Source organism: Phoca vitulina, unplaced genomic scaffold, assembly GCF_004348235.1.
Source record: "Phoca vitulina isolate PV1807 unplaced genomic scaffold, GSC_HSeal_1.0 scaffold7, whole genome shotgun sequence".
Classification (NCBI taxonomy): Eukaryota; Metazoa; Chordata; class Mammalia; order Carnivora; family Phocidae; genus Phoca; species Phoca vitulina.
This window is the reverse complement of record NW_022589710.1, coordinates 61,591,847-61,607,980: the sequence shown is the minus strand read 5'-3', so window position 1 is coordinate 61,607,980 and position 16,134 is coordinate 61,591,847. Positions and strand designations below refer to the sequence as shown.

The window sequence follows — 16,134 nt, the reverse complement described above, 5'->3', positions numbered from 1 at the left end:
TTATTTATTTTGTGATTTTCTGAATATGAACAATTGCCTTTTTTCACTTTGTGAGAGCTCTTTACATACCAAAACCATTGATCCTTTTCCAAACTTAGCACCATTTCCCCCCAGTTTATTGTCTTCAGATACGCTGATGTGTTCTGAGGTAAATGCAGTTTTAATTTTTATGTAGCCAGATTATTTTCAGGTATCACTTCTGGGGCTGTCATGCCTCCCAAGTGCTTTCCGACTGAAGAGCGGGTCAACACAGACCAGATTTTCTTCTTTTTTGGCATTTATACACCCAGTATTACCCTATAGTGGGAGAGCCATCTCATTGGAACTGCTCTGGAGCTTGCTAAGAATGTAGATTTCTGGGCCCCACCTCAGAACCAGCATCTCTGAGAACAGGCTCTCGGTATCGCCCTAGTTAGCAAGTGTCGCGGTGGTTTTAATGGACACGGAAGTTGGAAGGCAACCACTCAAAGGAACTAGAATGTTCTACCGTGTATGGTCTAAAAAGAGGACATAATTTTATTTTCCTGACGAAAGGACAGTTTCTTCAGCACCAGCCACTTGCCAATAACCCAACTTCCCCAGAACAGTCTGTAGGAAGAATTTTCTCACACGTGGAGTTACTGAAAGCTGGAATCTGTTGGCCGGTAATGAGCTCACAGTCTCACAAGTGTCCAAGCCCTGGACCACCTGAGATCTTGGGGTCTCAGGGTCTGAACAGGCAGTCAGATGAAGTGACATTTCATAAGGTACTCGAACCCCTGCTTTTTTCTCCAAATGCACTTGAACGCCTCTTTGCAGCTAACACGAAACCCAAGAAAAAGCACTTTAAACGTACAGGGTCGGGGCTGAGACAGCTTTCTATTTGACAAAAAGGCCAAAGGATAAAGCCCGGCATTCTGGGACATGCCTGCAACAGCATGGCCAAGCCCAGCGCCCCGTCTGTCTATTTTGTGGCCCATGCCCCTTGTGGGGGAGGCTGGGAGCTCCTAAAAGACCGGGCTGCCCATTGCAAATGCAGATCGATGGCCGGGCCACTGCTGCCCCAGCCATCTGTTCCGATGGGTCCTCCTCCCTGAGGAGTGTGACAGAACATCTGGAGCAGACCTACAAACGCGTGACCGGTGCACAGCGTGCAGATGGCAGGGGACAGGAGGACAACAGTCTCCCCCCCCCCCCAACCCCCAGGCCCTTACAGGCAAAGCCAGGAAACCAGAGAACCAGGCCCTGGGCATATAAAGGGGTGTATGTCCAGTCCCTCCCGGGAGGTTAGACAGCGTGGGGACCGTCTTGCAGCCCCGTCATGCAGATGGGACACTGAAGTCCAGCCAGGGGGTGCTGGTGCTCAAGGAGGAGCAGAGCCAGCTTAGGCATTTAGGATTTGCCATAACTCTAAAGCAGCGGTTCCCAAAGTGTGGTCCTGGAACCTGCAGCATCCGTATCTCTTGGGAACATGTTAGAGATGCAAATTCTAAGGCCTCTAAGACCCCAGGTTGTGCCATCAGAAGCTCCGGGAGTGGGGCCACACTCCGTGTTTTCACAGGTCTTCCCGATGATGGTTCGAATCTAAGAATCATTGGCCCGGCACATGCCCACATTACAGGGAGAGTGATGGGATACTTTAGATCTCCCTGGAAAGCGGATGTCATGGGGAGGAGGAGATCCGAGAAAGGTTAAGAAAATGGGAGTCTCCCTGCAAGGGACTGAATGGGTCCTCCCACTCCAAATTCACATGGTAAAATCCTAACCCCCAGTGTGTTAGGAGGTGAGGCCTCTGGGAGGGTTAGGTCATGAGGGTGGAGCCCCCCATGAGTGGGATTTGTGCCCTGATAAGAAAGACCCCACAGAGCTGCCTTGCTCACCACTCAAAGGCACAAGAAGATGGTCGTCTATGAACAGGAAATGGACCTTCACCAGACCCTTCCAGTTTCCATAAGTGTGAGAAATAAATGTCTGTTGTTTAAGCCCCCAGTCTGGGCTTCTGTGATAGCAACTCAAGTGGACTAAGACACCCCTATGTGTGGCCTCCGGGTCCAAGGATAAATCTCGTAGCCTGGCCCGTGGACCCCACAACGGTCCTGCAGTCCACCTTCTCAACCGCCCATCAGGTTCTTCGTGCTCCAGCCAAACTGGAAGCCCCTCCCCTCCTGTTCCGCTCCCTTTCTGAGCCCTCCCACGACCCTGGCCTTCTCAAATCTGACTCAAGCCCCACCTGAGACGTCCTCTTTTCTCCAAAGTCCTGTGAGATCAGATCTTGAAACCATGGTCTGTTCCCTCCTCGGTTCCCCTTTGTTTAAGCTGCTCGTAGAGACCTGACCACACTCAGCCTGATTCTATGTAGCTTCCTTCATTGATTCAGCAGCCAAATCCTTCTCATGCTCCCGCCTTCCCTCCCTCAGAGCCTCCTGTCCCCTCTCCCAACAGCACCTGGAAAACAGCGACCCTCGGTGTTTGTTGACTGCATAGCGGCATCTTTTCTGAAACTCTTCTTTGAGAGTCAATGTGCTGACCGCTGTTCACAGCTTGTCAATTGTTCTTAGCTGGCAAATGTTACCCAAACGAGAAACCGATGCAGACCTCCAGAGGTGAATTCTTTCCAGGGCTGAAGGGTTGCTAGGAGGATTTTACACCGCAACACAATAAAACCAAACCAGTGTCTTCCAGGTTAACCAAGCTCTCCCGACCCTGGCCTAAGAAGGTCAGACTCGGAGGGGACTCCCTTAGACACCCTCTTGCCCAATCTTGCAGATGGAAAACCGGCCTGGAGAGGGGCTTTGCCTGGCCGAGGTCTCTCTGAGAGCAGCATTCACTCCAGGCAGCTCTGGGACCCTCGGGAAGGCAGCAGGCACTGAGTCGGTATTCAGCTTCTGAGAACCAGTGATGAGATGCCCCCGATAGACAAGTTCAGTACCCCCAGTCTGCTGTGCTCCCCAGTCGGCTGTGGGTAGGCGAGCTCCCATGCATCCTATAGCTCTGGGTGTCTCTGTACGAGAGTTCCTGTGGTTCAGATGTTCCTAAAAGCTAGGCATCTATCCAGAGCTCTTCTTAGACAAACCCGCCCCTGGCTGTGAGTCTGCGGCCTCCAACCTGGGACCTCCCGCCTGCCCGCTGCTTGCAACCCAGGAACCCCCTCTCTCTTCCCCAGTCCCAGCCTCCACGCCTGCTGATCCCCCAGGACAGAGAACAGCGCCCCCACCTCCAGGCTAGCTCCTGCCCACTTCGGGGGTGCTGTGGCGAGAAAAGGAGGCTGGACAGGTAGGAAGATGGTCATGATGCTGGCAGGTCTGCATGGCCGCTGGCTGGCTCAGTTCGAGCTGGGGTACTCTGAAGTCTGGGTGCCTGGAAGGGGAGTTCTGGGGACCGGATCTTGATCCCTTGGGCGTTTCCTGAAGTATCTGGGGTATCTTCTGGGGTTCTTGAGACTATCCCCTGACCAGCATACTCGAGGTTCCGTGAGCAGTGAGATATATCTCACTGTCTCCATTTTGTCCAACATAAATTCCTGGGAGGAAAAAGAAATCTCTCTCACCTGCCCGGTGCTTTGACATCCCGTCCCAAGGACCAAAGCACCATCGGAGGTTACCTACACTTCCATTAACTCTCACAAGTGCCCTGCAAAGGAGGTGGTATCAATGACACTTGGCCAATGTGCCAACTGCAGCTCAGAGAGGTTAAGCGACTTGCCTGGAGCTGCACAGCCCAGGGGTGGCAAAGCTGGATGACAGAGTCCAAGTCCTGGCGTGGCTTCCTGAATGTGCTTGCTTGCCTCTTTTCGCTGCTTCCTCCAGGAAGCCCACCCTGACTGCCCCCAGCCTCCCTCTCTGAGAGGCATTCATTTCCCAAGGACCTTCTACCTCCAGCTCTTTACCTAGCACAATGCTGAGCACATGTGGGTGACTCAATAAGTCTTGGTTGAGTGATTGTTGCAGGAGACCCCTGGCACCCCTTGACATCACCGTGTAATTTCTTCCTTTTTCTCGGGAGGAAGATGAAATTAATGCGCTGTGACTATTTAGACAAATGTGCCCTTATTGAAAACGACATCATTCATATCACAATGTGAATATGAATAACATGAGTTGTGCCCCAGGGGATGCCAACAACGTGAATGGTGTCCCTGGAGCTGGGCCGCGGAGCAGCCCTGATGCTGTCTGAGAGCTTGTGAGAAGTCCTTCTCAATAGAGAGGCAGGCTTGCTGACTGTGGGCTGTTGCCACGGCAACCCTGGGGCAGGGACTCGCCCCTTTGGTGTTCCCCGAGGAACTGAGCATCCTGTGTTTGAACGTCGCCACTGAGCCTGCCTCAAGTCAGGAGAGCAAGTTGTGACCTAGAACGAAGCCAGTACTGAGGATGGCTGACAGCAGAGCATGGAAAGGACGAGTCCTGGCCAATCCAGGGCGCCTCGGGTCACACCATGCCTGAAACCCACCCGGCCACTGAGCTTCATTCAGGTCATGACACAAACATGCCCCATGAGAAGAGTCAAACCACCTCAAAAAAAGAACAGAGTTGGAGGACTCCCATCTCCCCATTTCAAAATTTACTACAAAGCTCCAGTAACCGAGACAGTGTGGTATTGGCATAGGATAGACATCGAGACCAATGTGATAGAATTGAGGTCCAGAAATTTACCCTCACATTTGTAGGCAATTGATTTTTTTTTTTTAAAGATTTTTTTTATTTATTTATTTGAGAGAGAGAATGAGAGACAGAGAGCATGAGAGGGAGGAGGATCAGAGGGAGAAGCAGACTCCCTGCCGAGCAGGGAGCCCGATGCGGGACTCGATCCCGGGACTCCAGGATCATGACCTGAGCCGAAGGCAGTCGCTTAACCAACTGAGCCACCCAGGCGCCCTGTAGGCAATTGATTTTTGACAAGGGAGAGGAGACAATTCAAGGGGGAAAGGATAGGTTTTTTTCAAAAGATGGTATGAGGACAACTGAATATCTTTATGCAAAAGAATGAAATCGGACCCCTATCCCATACTATATACACAAGTTAACTAAAAATGGATCATAAACCTAAATATTAGAGCAAAACTATAAATTTCTTATTAGAAAGCTTAGGTGTAAATCCTCATGACTTGGGATTATAGTTTTTGCAATGTGATGTGATGCCTAAAGACAAGTAACCAAAGGAAAAAAATAGCTTAACTGGATTTCATCAAAACTAAAAGCTCTTGTTCTTTAAAGGACACAATCAAATGAAAAGACAACCCACAGAAGGGGAGAAAATATTTGCAAACACATATGTCTGATAAAGGACTTCTATCTAGAATATATCTTAGAATGCAACAATTAAAAAAACGCCAAATAATCCAATTTAAAAGTGGACAAAGGATCTGAATAGACATTTCTTCAAAGAAGAGATACAAATAGCCAATAAGCACATGAAAGATGCTCCATGTCATTAGTCACCAGGGAAACGCAGAGCGAAACCATAGTGAGATATGACTTCACACCCCCTGGGATGGCTGAATTATGAAAGACAGACAATACCAAGTGTGGACAGGATGTGGAGAAATTGGAACCCTCACACATTGATCATGGGATTGTGAAATCATGCAGCCACTCTGGAAAACAGTTCGGCAGTTCCTCAGAATGTTAAATATACAGTTACCATAGGATTCAGCAATTCCTCTCAGCGGTATCTAGCCAAGATAACTGAACATTTATGTCCGCACTAAAACCCGTACGTGCATGTTCATGGCAGCATTATTCACAACAGCCAAAAACCCCGGAAACAACCCAGATGTTCATCAACTGATCCACTGGTCCACACAGTGGAACATTATTCAGCCCTAAAAAGGAATGAAGTAGTGATTGATACTATGACGCGGATCGACCTTGAAAACATTATGCTGAGTGAGAGAAACCAGATGCAAGATGTTATCTTTTTGGGGTGAAGAAATGTTCTGGGTAGTAGTGATGGTTGCCCAGTTCTGACTGAACTGAAAACACGAAGTGTATGCTTTAAGGGGGGAGATGTTATGGCATGTGAATTACAGCCTAGTAAAGGTATTATTGAAAAGAAAAAAAGACGTGCTCTGCGGTCAATAGAAGTCAGAGGCAGGTCAGAAGTCAGAAACACGTTCTCTGCACCTCGGCATCAGCATATGGCAGGTGGGGGGCTGGTCCCGGGGGGCAGTGAGAAGGGGAAGCTCAGGGGGCTCAACCGAGAGTCTGAGGTTTCAACTGACGAGGCTCCCTTAGTCACTGAAATGTGTCCTCTCAGAGTGCACACGTGAGTGTAAATGCACTCACTGTGTGCATCTCCGTGTGTTTGCAGGTGCTTCTGTGTATGTTTCACGTGTATTGTTAGGTGTGTAGAAAGCACATGAATGTCCGCGTGAGTGTGTACACTGCGCACGCGTGTGTGTGTGTGTGTGTGTGTGTGTGTGTGATGTACCAGGGTGGGGCCACAAAGACCAGGTAGGGCGGGAGTTTCTTTATACCGGCTTCTGATCCTGCCCCAAATGGGAGCTCATTACAAGTTTGTCGAGTGACTAATAGAGACCCAAGACCTACTGCCCCAGGAGTCTGTGTAGCCATGGAGGGGCAGGCTCATGGGGGCTAAATGTGAATGCACCATGAGCTGAGGCTCAGGAGAGGCTGAGGCTGGAGACCAGCCTGGGGTGGCAGGGAGGCCTCACCTGAATCAGGTCGAGTTTAGAGAAGAGGCCCATGCTCTTGGGCGTGCTGTGGGCAGAGGGGGAGCACTGCCGGACCATGTTGTTGATGGCCATTTGCAGGTAGTCGAGCAGCTGGTTCTGTAAGAGGAAGAAGAGGAGGAGGAGGAGGAGGAGGAGGAAGAAGAGGTTCTGGTCCTCTCCCAGCATCCCCCTGCCCCCTATCCCCAGCTCACTCAGGCCAGAGAAGCCACCTTCTCATCCTGCTCTGTGCTGCAATCCCAGAGGGCCTTGTTTGAGTCCCTCCCACCCCAGGGCTGAGCATCCTCCCCTGCCATGAGGGACATTGAACTAACTTCCCAGAGGGTCCTCCTAGCTGGAGACACCTGTGGTCCACACCTGGGGCAGGGCCTGGGAAGGGTCATGGAGGAACCTGGAGCTCCTCACTCTGGGCAGCACTGGAGTCCTAGACTTCAGGTCTTCAGGGCTGTGGCCAGCGGTGGCAGCCTTGCTTCCCATCTTGAAGAGAAAGATCCAGAAGGGGCTCTATAAATAGTGGCCAATCCACTCCCTCTCTAAGCCCCTTGGCTGGAGGTCAGCAACATGTAGATCCCTATCCTCATGTCTTCCAAATTAAGATTGCATGGGGACTGAGAAGCCCCTGCCTTTGCTGACCACACTCTGACCAGGTGGAGTGTGCCCCAGGCCTTGCTCCTGGTGTCTTCCCAGCAGCCCCTACAGCTGGGAGGGCACGGGCTCTGGTTTTAGTGAGGACCCAGGGGCCAGAGGGTAACCAGTCCCCATTCCAAAGGCCAGGAAGGAACAGCTGGAGAGCTTAAGCCCAGAAATCCTGGCCCCTGGTCATGGACTTTGGCCATGACTTATTCTTTCTGAATATTATTTTTCTCATCTGTGAAATAGATACAGGTTAAGAGTCCACCAACATTTAGAAGTGCCTGTCCTGGGTTAGGGGGCTAAGCACTGCCTGGGATGATCACAGAGACGTATGAATTACTGCAGCTAGTGCATAACTCACTTAAATGCCACTGTTCTGTTATTAACCACAAGCATCACAGAAGGACTGGGTAAGCACCCAGCTATGCCAAGCCCTGGGACGGGGCTGGGGATCCCGGCTCTGGTTCTTGGCAGAGCTTGTCTCTTGCCCCTCTGTGGCCTCAGTTTTCCCATCTGTAAAGTAGTTTCTGCCCCATCTTCGGGAAGCCCTTTGGAAGCAGACAGTCAGCAGGGCGAGGTAAGTGGGGTGTGTGTGTGAGTGTGTGGGGGGTGATGCTTACTGAGGAGACAGCAGCCCCCAGCCCTGCCCCCACCCTACCCCCATCCCACAGATCGGACTCACATTATAGCTGTCCATGTCCTGGGAGGTGACACGGTGTCCCAACTGCCCCCACCGCTTCTGCTCGTGATGACATCGCTTTTGCAGCTGACACAGCCGAATCTTGAGGCTCTGCGATGGGAGAGGCTGCGTCACCGGGGTGCAGCGAAGTCTGCTGGGGCATCTGCCCTGGGCCTGGTCCCGAGGAGCTCACTGCCCCGGGGCGGGGGCGGGGTCTGTGCCATGATGGGGGTGAGCGCAGGGGAAAGCTCTGGGTCTTCTAGCTGTTCAAGGCACCAGGAAAGGCCCGAAAGGGCATGTCCAGACTGACTGGGGTTTGAATGTTGGCTCACGGCCCCCAGAGCCCCTCTTCCTCCCGTAACCAGAGCCAAGAGTCTGTGCCCTTGTGGACGGCCTCCCGTGGCCCAGCCTGCTCCACACAGGGCTGTGTGGGCCACACCCCACCGCGAGGCCCCATGGGGCGTGAGTTTGGACACGGGACATACACAGGTGTCCTCACTTCTCTGTCTCTTAGTCTCCTCCCCTGGAAAATGGGAAGAAGAGCACAGCTGGGTCTAAGGTGCAAAATTTAAGATGGGGTGGAAAAACTCAGCGTATGCTTAAAATGAAGATAAATTAATTAAGATAAATAGTATCTTAATCCAATGTTTTTAAAAAAATCAAAGTTAATACAAAGCATCCATGATGGACAAAATATTAAAATTTTAAATAAAGATGGGGTCCAACGAGCACTTGAATGCTCACCTCACTCACCTCCCCTTGTCTCAGGCCTAGGAATTAAAGCACTTAGCTCCAGGTGCTGGGGTGAGATTTAAATAAGATAAAGCAGGTAAACTGTGTCTCGCTCTGTCCTGCCCAATCATAGAGGGTCTGGCTCTCCAGAGGTAAAAAGGTGCAAAGTCATGTAGGTTTTCAGTGCGGCCACTAGGGGGCAGAGACTCGCTGCAAATATCACGCCCTGATCCTTTGCAAGAATCAAGCCATCCTCAGCCTTCCTCTCCTTGTCCCCTTCCCCTCCTTGGTCCCAGGCCCCAGCTGCAGCATGCAAATTCATCCTGCCATGCCTTTGCCTGGGCACTTTCTCCTGGCTGGAATGCCCGGCCCTCCTGGCAAAAGTTCTATGTATTATAAGATTAACCAAAGAGGAAAGAGAGGTGACTTCTTGGGGCACGCACTTTGGCACTGTTCCGTGTCTCATGACACCCTATGAGCTAGGTTGCATTGCCATTTGACAGAGAAACTGAGGCTCAGAGAGGGGTCACCCTTGCCCAGGGTCATGCAGCTAGTCAGAGAGTGAAGTGCAATTGGAACCCGGTCTGTTTGAATCTAGAACTCATGGCTTTTCTACCACCAAGAACACCTTTTGAGCATAAGCATAAGTTTCAGGAGAAACCCCAAGTCAACCAGCAGACAGGGAGAGAAGGGGATACAGAACAAGGCTCTGGAGTGACAGGCCCACCCAGACCCTCTCTGCAGCCCACCGCTGCTCGGAGCCTTCCCCCCCGAGGTGCAGAGGGAAGGGGGGCCCCTCTGCCCCCAGTCCTATGGGCTAAGGGCAAGAGACCAGGCTGCAGATAGCTGTTACCGGGATAAGAGCCCTGTGGCTCTCCTCTAGAGACTCCAGCCTCTGGTGGAAGACCTGGTTCATCTCGGAGAAGGCCTCCAGATGCTTCTGGATGTCCTGGCTGATTGTGAAGAGCTGCCCATAGTGCTCCACCATGGTCTCCACCAGGACCACCTCTGGCTCCTCTGTTTTCTCCCCTTCATTGTGGCCTAGGAAGACAGTGCCATGACGGAGTGGGTGGGCACAGAGAGCCCAGCCCTCACCTGCCCCTGCAGGGGTGATGCCAACGATGTGGATGGGACTTCTGCCGCGGCTCTGCAATTCCAGCTGCCAGCCCACAGTTGAGAGACGCCAGCCAACCCATGCGGGGCTTAGCCCAGGACAGCAGGTGCCCAGCCCCCTCACCCACCACCGGCCTCTTCAATTAACATTTGAAAGGTCCCCTAGCAGCCGAGAACCCAGATTCTGGAGCCAGGAGGCCCAGTGAGACAGGAGACAGTCCCCAAGGACCCGGAGCCTTCACCCCTCCTTGGCTTGGTGCTCAAAGTTTTTGGTGCTGCTCAACCTTCCAGTCACCATCTCCCAGCAACCCCTGCCATGTCCTGGTGCTCCAGCCCACTGGAACTCAACATCCTCAAATTCACCATGCAGGGCTCTGGCTCCAGCCTACGTTGGTGCTGTTCCCTCTGCCTGAAATACCGTTCCCCTTTGCTGACCTCATTTGAGCCCCATGAGAGGCCACCTCTTCCGTGAAGCCTTCCCTGACATCCAGGACAGTTTGGGGGGCTCTCATCGCTCCACAGCATTTAGTGCAGCGGCTCTGAAGTCCGACCAGAGTCTGAGACCCAGCCCTACCACTTCCTGGCTGGGCATTTTGGGCAAGTTCCTTAACCTCTCTGAGCCTGGGTAACACAATTCTCAGAAGCTCATAGAGAGGGGTAAAAAAGATTTTCTAAAGAGGTTAGCACAAAGTTAGTTAATAGTCGTTAATAAATGGTAACTTAATAAATGGTAATAGTTATTCTTATTATTGATGACGTTGAGATAATGATGATAAAAATTCACGCTTGACCCCCCTTCCCTTTCCTAACAAGCTTCTGGCACTGACAACAGCGGGCTCCAGTTCTCATCAGGGTAAAACAAACACAAAGCCCATTTCTGGTGTCTGTGTAAGTTTAGCTGATCATCGCAAAACAAAAAACCAAAACCAAAGACACACAAAATAATGGCAATCATAGCTAACACGTACTGGGTGTTAGCTGAATGCCGGGCACCGCGCCACAGGCTCATGAAGGATGAGTTCATCCGATCTGCATAACCGGTCTTGTCCCCGTTTTACAGATCGGACACCAGCACCTCGAGAACTTGCCTCCGGCCACACTCGCGGCACTGGCAGGGCCCGGGCTCACCGGGCAGGCTCGCGCGGTCCCTGTGCCCTGTCTCTCCACTGTGGCATCGGCCTTTGTGGGTCCTCATTCTGCAGATGAGGTCAAGGCTCACACCGCGCCCTAGTCCCAAGGCTGAGAGGTGGCCGTGGAGACGAAGCGGCATACATACCCTTAGGGATTATCTCAAGGACCTTTATCAGATAGTCTTCAAAAAGCTTGTGCTTCTCGACCTCTCTCTTCAGCTTCCTCCGCCTGCAGAGACATTTCAGTGACAGCAAGACGTGGTTTGGAGGACCCCAGGTCGTGAGCTCTTGCAAGGCCACTCTCCGTGGATCTCCGGCTCAGACCTGCACTGGGCGGGCGCACCCCCCCATCAGCGGGCCGCTGACTTAAGCCTCTCCACCCCATTTCCTGCTGAGCAGACTGAGCCACAAACAGTTCAAAGAGCTGCCGTGGTCAGGCGTGAGGAAGGAGCACCAGGGAGAGGGGAGTCCAGTCCTTCTGGTGTGGGGTGGGTGGGGGGTCTGTGGAGGCCCCCTTAGAGGCTGGCCTGAGCCCCCCCCCACCCCCGCCCACCAGCTGGTGACCTGGCTAGGTGCTTCACCTCTGTGCTTGCTAGCCCATGTGTAGCGACAGTAACCAGAGCCCCTCCCTCACAGGCTGGCCCGGATCATGCGTGGGGCGCCCAGCACATAGCGAGCACTCAGTCTGGGGTTGGGGACCCCAGCACCCCCGGGAGGGGAGGCAACTGCGTGCTGCTGCCCAGCCATTCTTGACTCTTAGGCGAGCCCCTGAGCAAGCAGAGTCTCCAGTCGGTCGCCTGCTCTGTGCCCAGTCAAGGTCAGCCGTCAAGGGCAGAGGCAGAGTGGGACCCGCCCCGGTCCGCGGGACTGTGGTGGGCTCTGGGAGTGACTGCTCAGGGACCCAGGGCAGGTCTCTCTGCCTCTCAGGCCCCGCTTCCATTCATAAGGTCCTGAAAAATGCAGGGAAAAACCACCTTTCCCCACAAATACCATGCGGACCCTGCGCACCATGGCATCCAACCTTAGTGGGGTCGGGAAGCCCGAATAGAATCTGATGGAAGGGTTGGACCTTTTCTCCACAAAGTTGCTCACAGACACATCCTTTTGCATCTGATTCAGGCTTTTATGGGCAGCCTGAAACTGACGGGCTGCCCGGAGGGTGAGGACCCAGGTCTCCACTCCGAGGCGGGGAGAGGGGGGACAGCCTCGTGGGTTGACTTTAGAGGGGCTGAGCTGACAGGTGCAGGGGATGGCCACCCACAGCCCTGCCTCCAGGACAGGAGACTAAGCCCACAGAGGGCCTGGGAGGACCCAAGGTCTGAGCTCGGGGAGCAGGAGCCAAGCCCTCCACCCCCTCCCCACGGCTGCCCCTCCTGTTTACTTCCAGGGATTGCTTCCCTCCTTGTCCCTTCCCTGCCTGGCCCTCAGGGATGTTTGCTCAGTCCCAGCCACCTAGTCCAGTGAGGACGCCACTGGGCCTGGGGCAGGGCCACAGCTGGGCCTGGGACCTCTCGTACTTTGCCTGGAGTTCGCAGAGTTCCTGTAACAGCACCTGCAGGTCCCTGTCCTTGTCGCTGCTAACGCTCCGGCCTGCCCCCTGGCTGGCGTCCACGGCCACCAGCATCGCCCCTCACCACCCCAGCGGGAGGACGAGGGCCACTTGGGCCAGGCGGGAAAACTGGTCAGCACTTTCTCTCCTGACTTTCCCAACAGTCCCCGGAAGCCAGGTCACGTTCCCAGTTCGTGGAAAAGGAAACAGAGGCTCAGAGGGGGCCTGTGACCAGCTCAGGGACACACAGCAGGACTGGATCTGGACTTGAGGCTCACTGAAGCCAATGTCTGGGGTCTTCCAAGAGGTGCTGGTTTCTCACAGCATTCAGGAGAGAGCCCCAGGGTCAGGGCGAGGGGCTGGCTCAGAAAGCAGTGGGGACACCTTGGTGGCCTATCCTACCCACCAGCCCTCCACCCATTTCTGCATTCAGTGACATCACATACTCTGAGCGTGTAGAGAGCTCATCAAAGGAGCATGGAGGCTGAGGCAGACACTTTGAATGAGCTCATGGTCAGGCTGGGAAGGTGGCCTAGTTAACAGGTAGTTTCCACACGGCCTGGCAAAGAGCTCTGGACCATTTGCCTAAGTCTGGTTCCCGGTTATGGCCCAAAGGAGAAGAAAGTCTCCCTAAGCCTGCCATTCATTGGCCATCTGCTGGGCCAGCCACAGCATAGGGGCGGAGCAGGGAGAGAAGGGGAGAGGTTGCGTGGTCAGTCTCTCCAGCCCTGAACATCAGACACTGGACATGAGCATAGGGAAGGAGGAGGGGACCCAGGTGACTCATTCACAGCTCCAGGAGCTCAAAACCACTGGCTCCGGGCCGTGACATCATAATGCTGGCCTCTGTCCTATGATGTGTCCATTGCAGGACCCACCTGTGAATGGAGGGCCACCTTCTCCGTGGCCTACCCCTGCCTCCCTGGTTCAGTTCCCAAGGACAAGGGGGAGAGGCATCGGTGACCCCAAGGGGGGGGTCTCAATTTTTTGTCCCTTCTCTCAGGCTGGTCAACTATAGGCAAGGTAGAGGTCATTCTTAAGGCCCCCACTTTGTGCGCTCCCGAGATCCCACTGGCGTGTCCCAGGACTCTCCCTTTTACCTCCTTCTACCTGATTGTGGGTGGCTGTAGCTCGAGCCCTTCCCCAGCGAGGGCCCTCAACAACCCAATAAGGCTCAGCTCTGCTTGTGGCTCAGAACCACACCTGGCCCAGGGCAGGGGAGGGGGCAAGGTGAAGGAGGCTTCAGGTCCTCAACCTGGGACCTGCCCCTGCCTTCTGGCTTGGCCCTGGTACCTGCTGTTGGAGCTGCTGGGCCTATGGCATTTGGGGGAGCTGGGCCCGGTGCCCATCCCTGATACCCCAACTAGCTGTCCAGGCCTTCCCCAACAAAGGCCCCCATTCAGTCAGAGCCCCTGGGCAGGGGCAGGGATTGGGGCCTATGCCGGGACACACACATCAGCACGGCCATGGAGTCAGTCCCTGCCTGCCCAGGAGTCCCTGAGCAGGTCTCAAGGGAGCTGTCTCTGTCTGCCCTCCATGGTTCTAGAGCCTCTCAAACATCTGATGAGCACCAACTGAGACACGAAGGTTCTGGCCTTGGGTTCATGCATGGGGAATGCTGGTACACACAGATGTCTGGGGTTCAGGGTTGCCCAGAGAGTCAGAACCGGCCTGGGGGGTTGCTGGGAGGGTGGGAGGAGGGCTGGAAGAAGTCCCCCGCAGAGTTAACAATGTCTGAGGTGGTTCCTGAGGATAAGAAGGGGCCAGGAAGTAAGGTGGGAAGCGTATTCCCGGCGGAAGAAACAGGTGGGACCAAGGTTCAGAGCCACAAAATAGCATCCGTGGCCTGTGGGAGCTATAGGCAGATGCTTAGAGGTGAAGGCCGGGGAGGGGTGGTGTGGCTGCGGCTGGAGAAGCCGTCAGCAGGCACCAGGTGTATGGGCCGGGCTCTCCAGCTGCCTGCAACAGAAACTAACAGGCTGCTCTGGGCAACAACAGCATCTGCGGAAGGTAGGAGGGAGGCCACAGAATCAGAAGAGCTAAAGACCCAGGCCTGGGGAACCCAAGGCTCAGGGCAGCCCTGGAGATCCAGGCAGCAGGAACTCAGGGGGATACCTCCCCAAATGAGCCCTCCCCTACACCTTGCCATCAGCCCCTCCATCCCCAAGAATCAAGGTCCTTAGAGAAGGCACCCAATTGGCTGAGCCTGGTCACGTGCCCGCCCCTTGGCTTAGACTGACAGTCACATCATAGGCGCTGCTTTGGGGGCTGGAAGTTTCCCAGAGCAAATCCCAGGCCCTTTGGCTGGAGGCTGGGCAATGGAGGCTGAGCAAGGGCTCAGCACACGGAGGCTCAGGGAAGCCCGGGGAGCTTGGGCTTTATCCTGAAGACAACAAGCCGCTGGAGGGTCCCAGCTGAAGGAGTGGCCTGGTCAGACTGGCATTTTGGAGCGTGCCCTCGGGCTCAGAGTGGAGGTGAGCCAAACATTTGTCAGGACACTTCTAATGTCATGTGGCATGCCACGAGGTCAGAGCTGTTCTTTCACAGTGGGGAAACTGAGGCCCAGAGAGAAACTTGCCCAAGTCCTCGCTGTTGGGAAATTGCTGAGCTGAGCTGTTAATCTAGAAAGTCCGGGAGTTTGGGTTGCTGGGACTTGGATACTGATCCAGTGGGGATCCCACAAGCCAGGACATAGGACATATTTTAAATGTCACCCAGATATTCTTTACAGTTACAACTCTAAATGGGTGAGGGGGACTGCTCCCGGAGAGACCCCATTAGTGCCTCTGGGCGTTGCATCTTCACCTGTCAAGGGCAGATGCCTCTCCCTCCCCCCGGCCCTAAAAAGATGCAGGAACAGCCTGGCCAGACCTCCTCTCTCCCCGGGGCTCAAAAACCCTAGGACCGCATCTCCCTCTCATTTAGGGCCCTAAACGACCGGACCCAGTGTGGCCACAGGCAGCAGGGGGGTGTGGGGAAGATGGAACAATTTACTTCCCAGTAAGGATTTTATTTTTGGCCTCAAGTGTCCCACACCCACACAAGGCTGGGAGACAGACTGCGGCGGCTCTGGGAATATTTCTCCCTACCAGGCCCTAAAGAGCGATTCTGCCATGATTACCCGGGATTGACAGCTATTTTGGATCTACTGCTGCCTGGCGCTTTGCCTGGAGTCTCTCATTTACTTCTCAAAAAGCTCCTCCAAGGTCGTGGAAGCATGGCTCCATTTTGCAGAGGAGGACAATGAGGGTCTATGGGGCAAAGCAACTTGCCAAGGCACCTGGCTAATAACTGGTGGCAGGATGGGCTCCATAATTCGTGGAGCCTAGTGAGACCTGAAAGTGATGGGCTCCTGATTTAAAAAATTAAGAATTTCAAGACAGCAGTGGGGGGACACAAAACCAGTTATGGGCTCTTCTGAGCATGGGCCGGGTGCATAGCTGCCCCGCAGGGATTTGACCTCATGCCTAGAGATTCCAGAACCTATTAGTTAACTCTACCCCTGCTCCTTTCCAAACTCCACCCCCTAGTCCGCCTCAGAGCCTCTGTTGGGCTCTGACTCTTCCTCTTCTCCTCCCAACCCTACCCTCACCCAGCAGGCTGTAGACCCCACCCTTTCCTGATTAGGGGA

At 54.0% G+C, this 16,134-nt stretch overlaps 1 protein-coding gene across 1 annotated transcript; it reads right to left on the bottom strand.

Annotated features, from left to right (window-relative positions):
• Nucleotides 1-3,301: 3,301 nt before the first annotated feature.
• On the bottom strand, nt 3,302-12,578 carry CCDC197 (coiled-coil domain containing 197). Its single transcript, XM_032404693.1, has 6 exons — nt 12,472-12,578; nt 11,101-11,183; nt 9,565-9,752; nt 7,983-8,090; nt 6,650-6,766; nt 3,302-3,499 (listed from the first exon to the last, which is right to left on the bottom strand). Exons 1-6 carry the CDS (start codon nt 12,576-12,578, stop codon nt 3,302-3,304), a joined length of 801 nt encoding a protein of 266 aa, XP_032260584.1.
• Nucleotides 12,579-16,134: the final 3,556 nt, after the last annotated feature.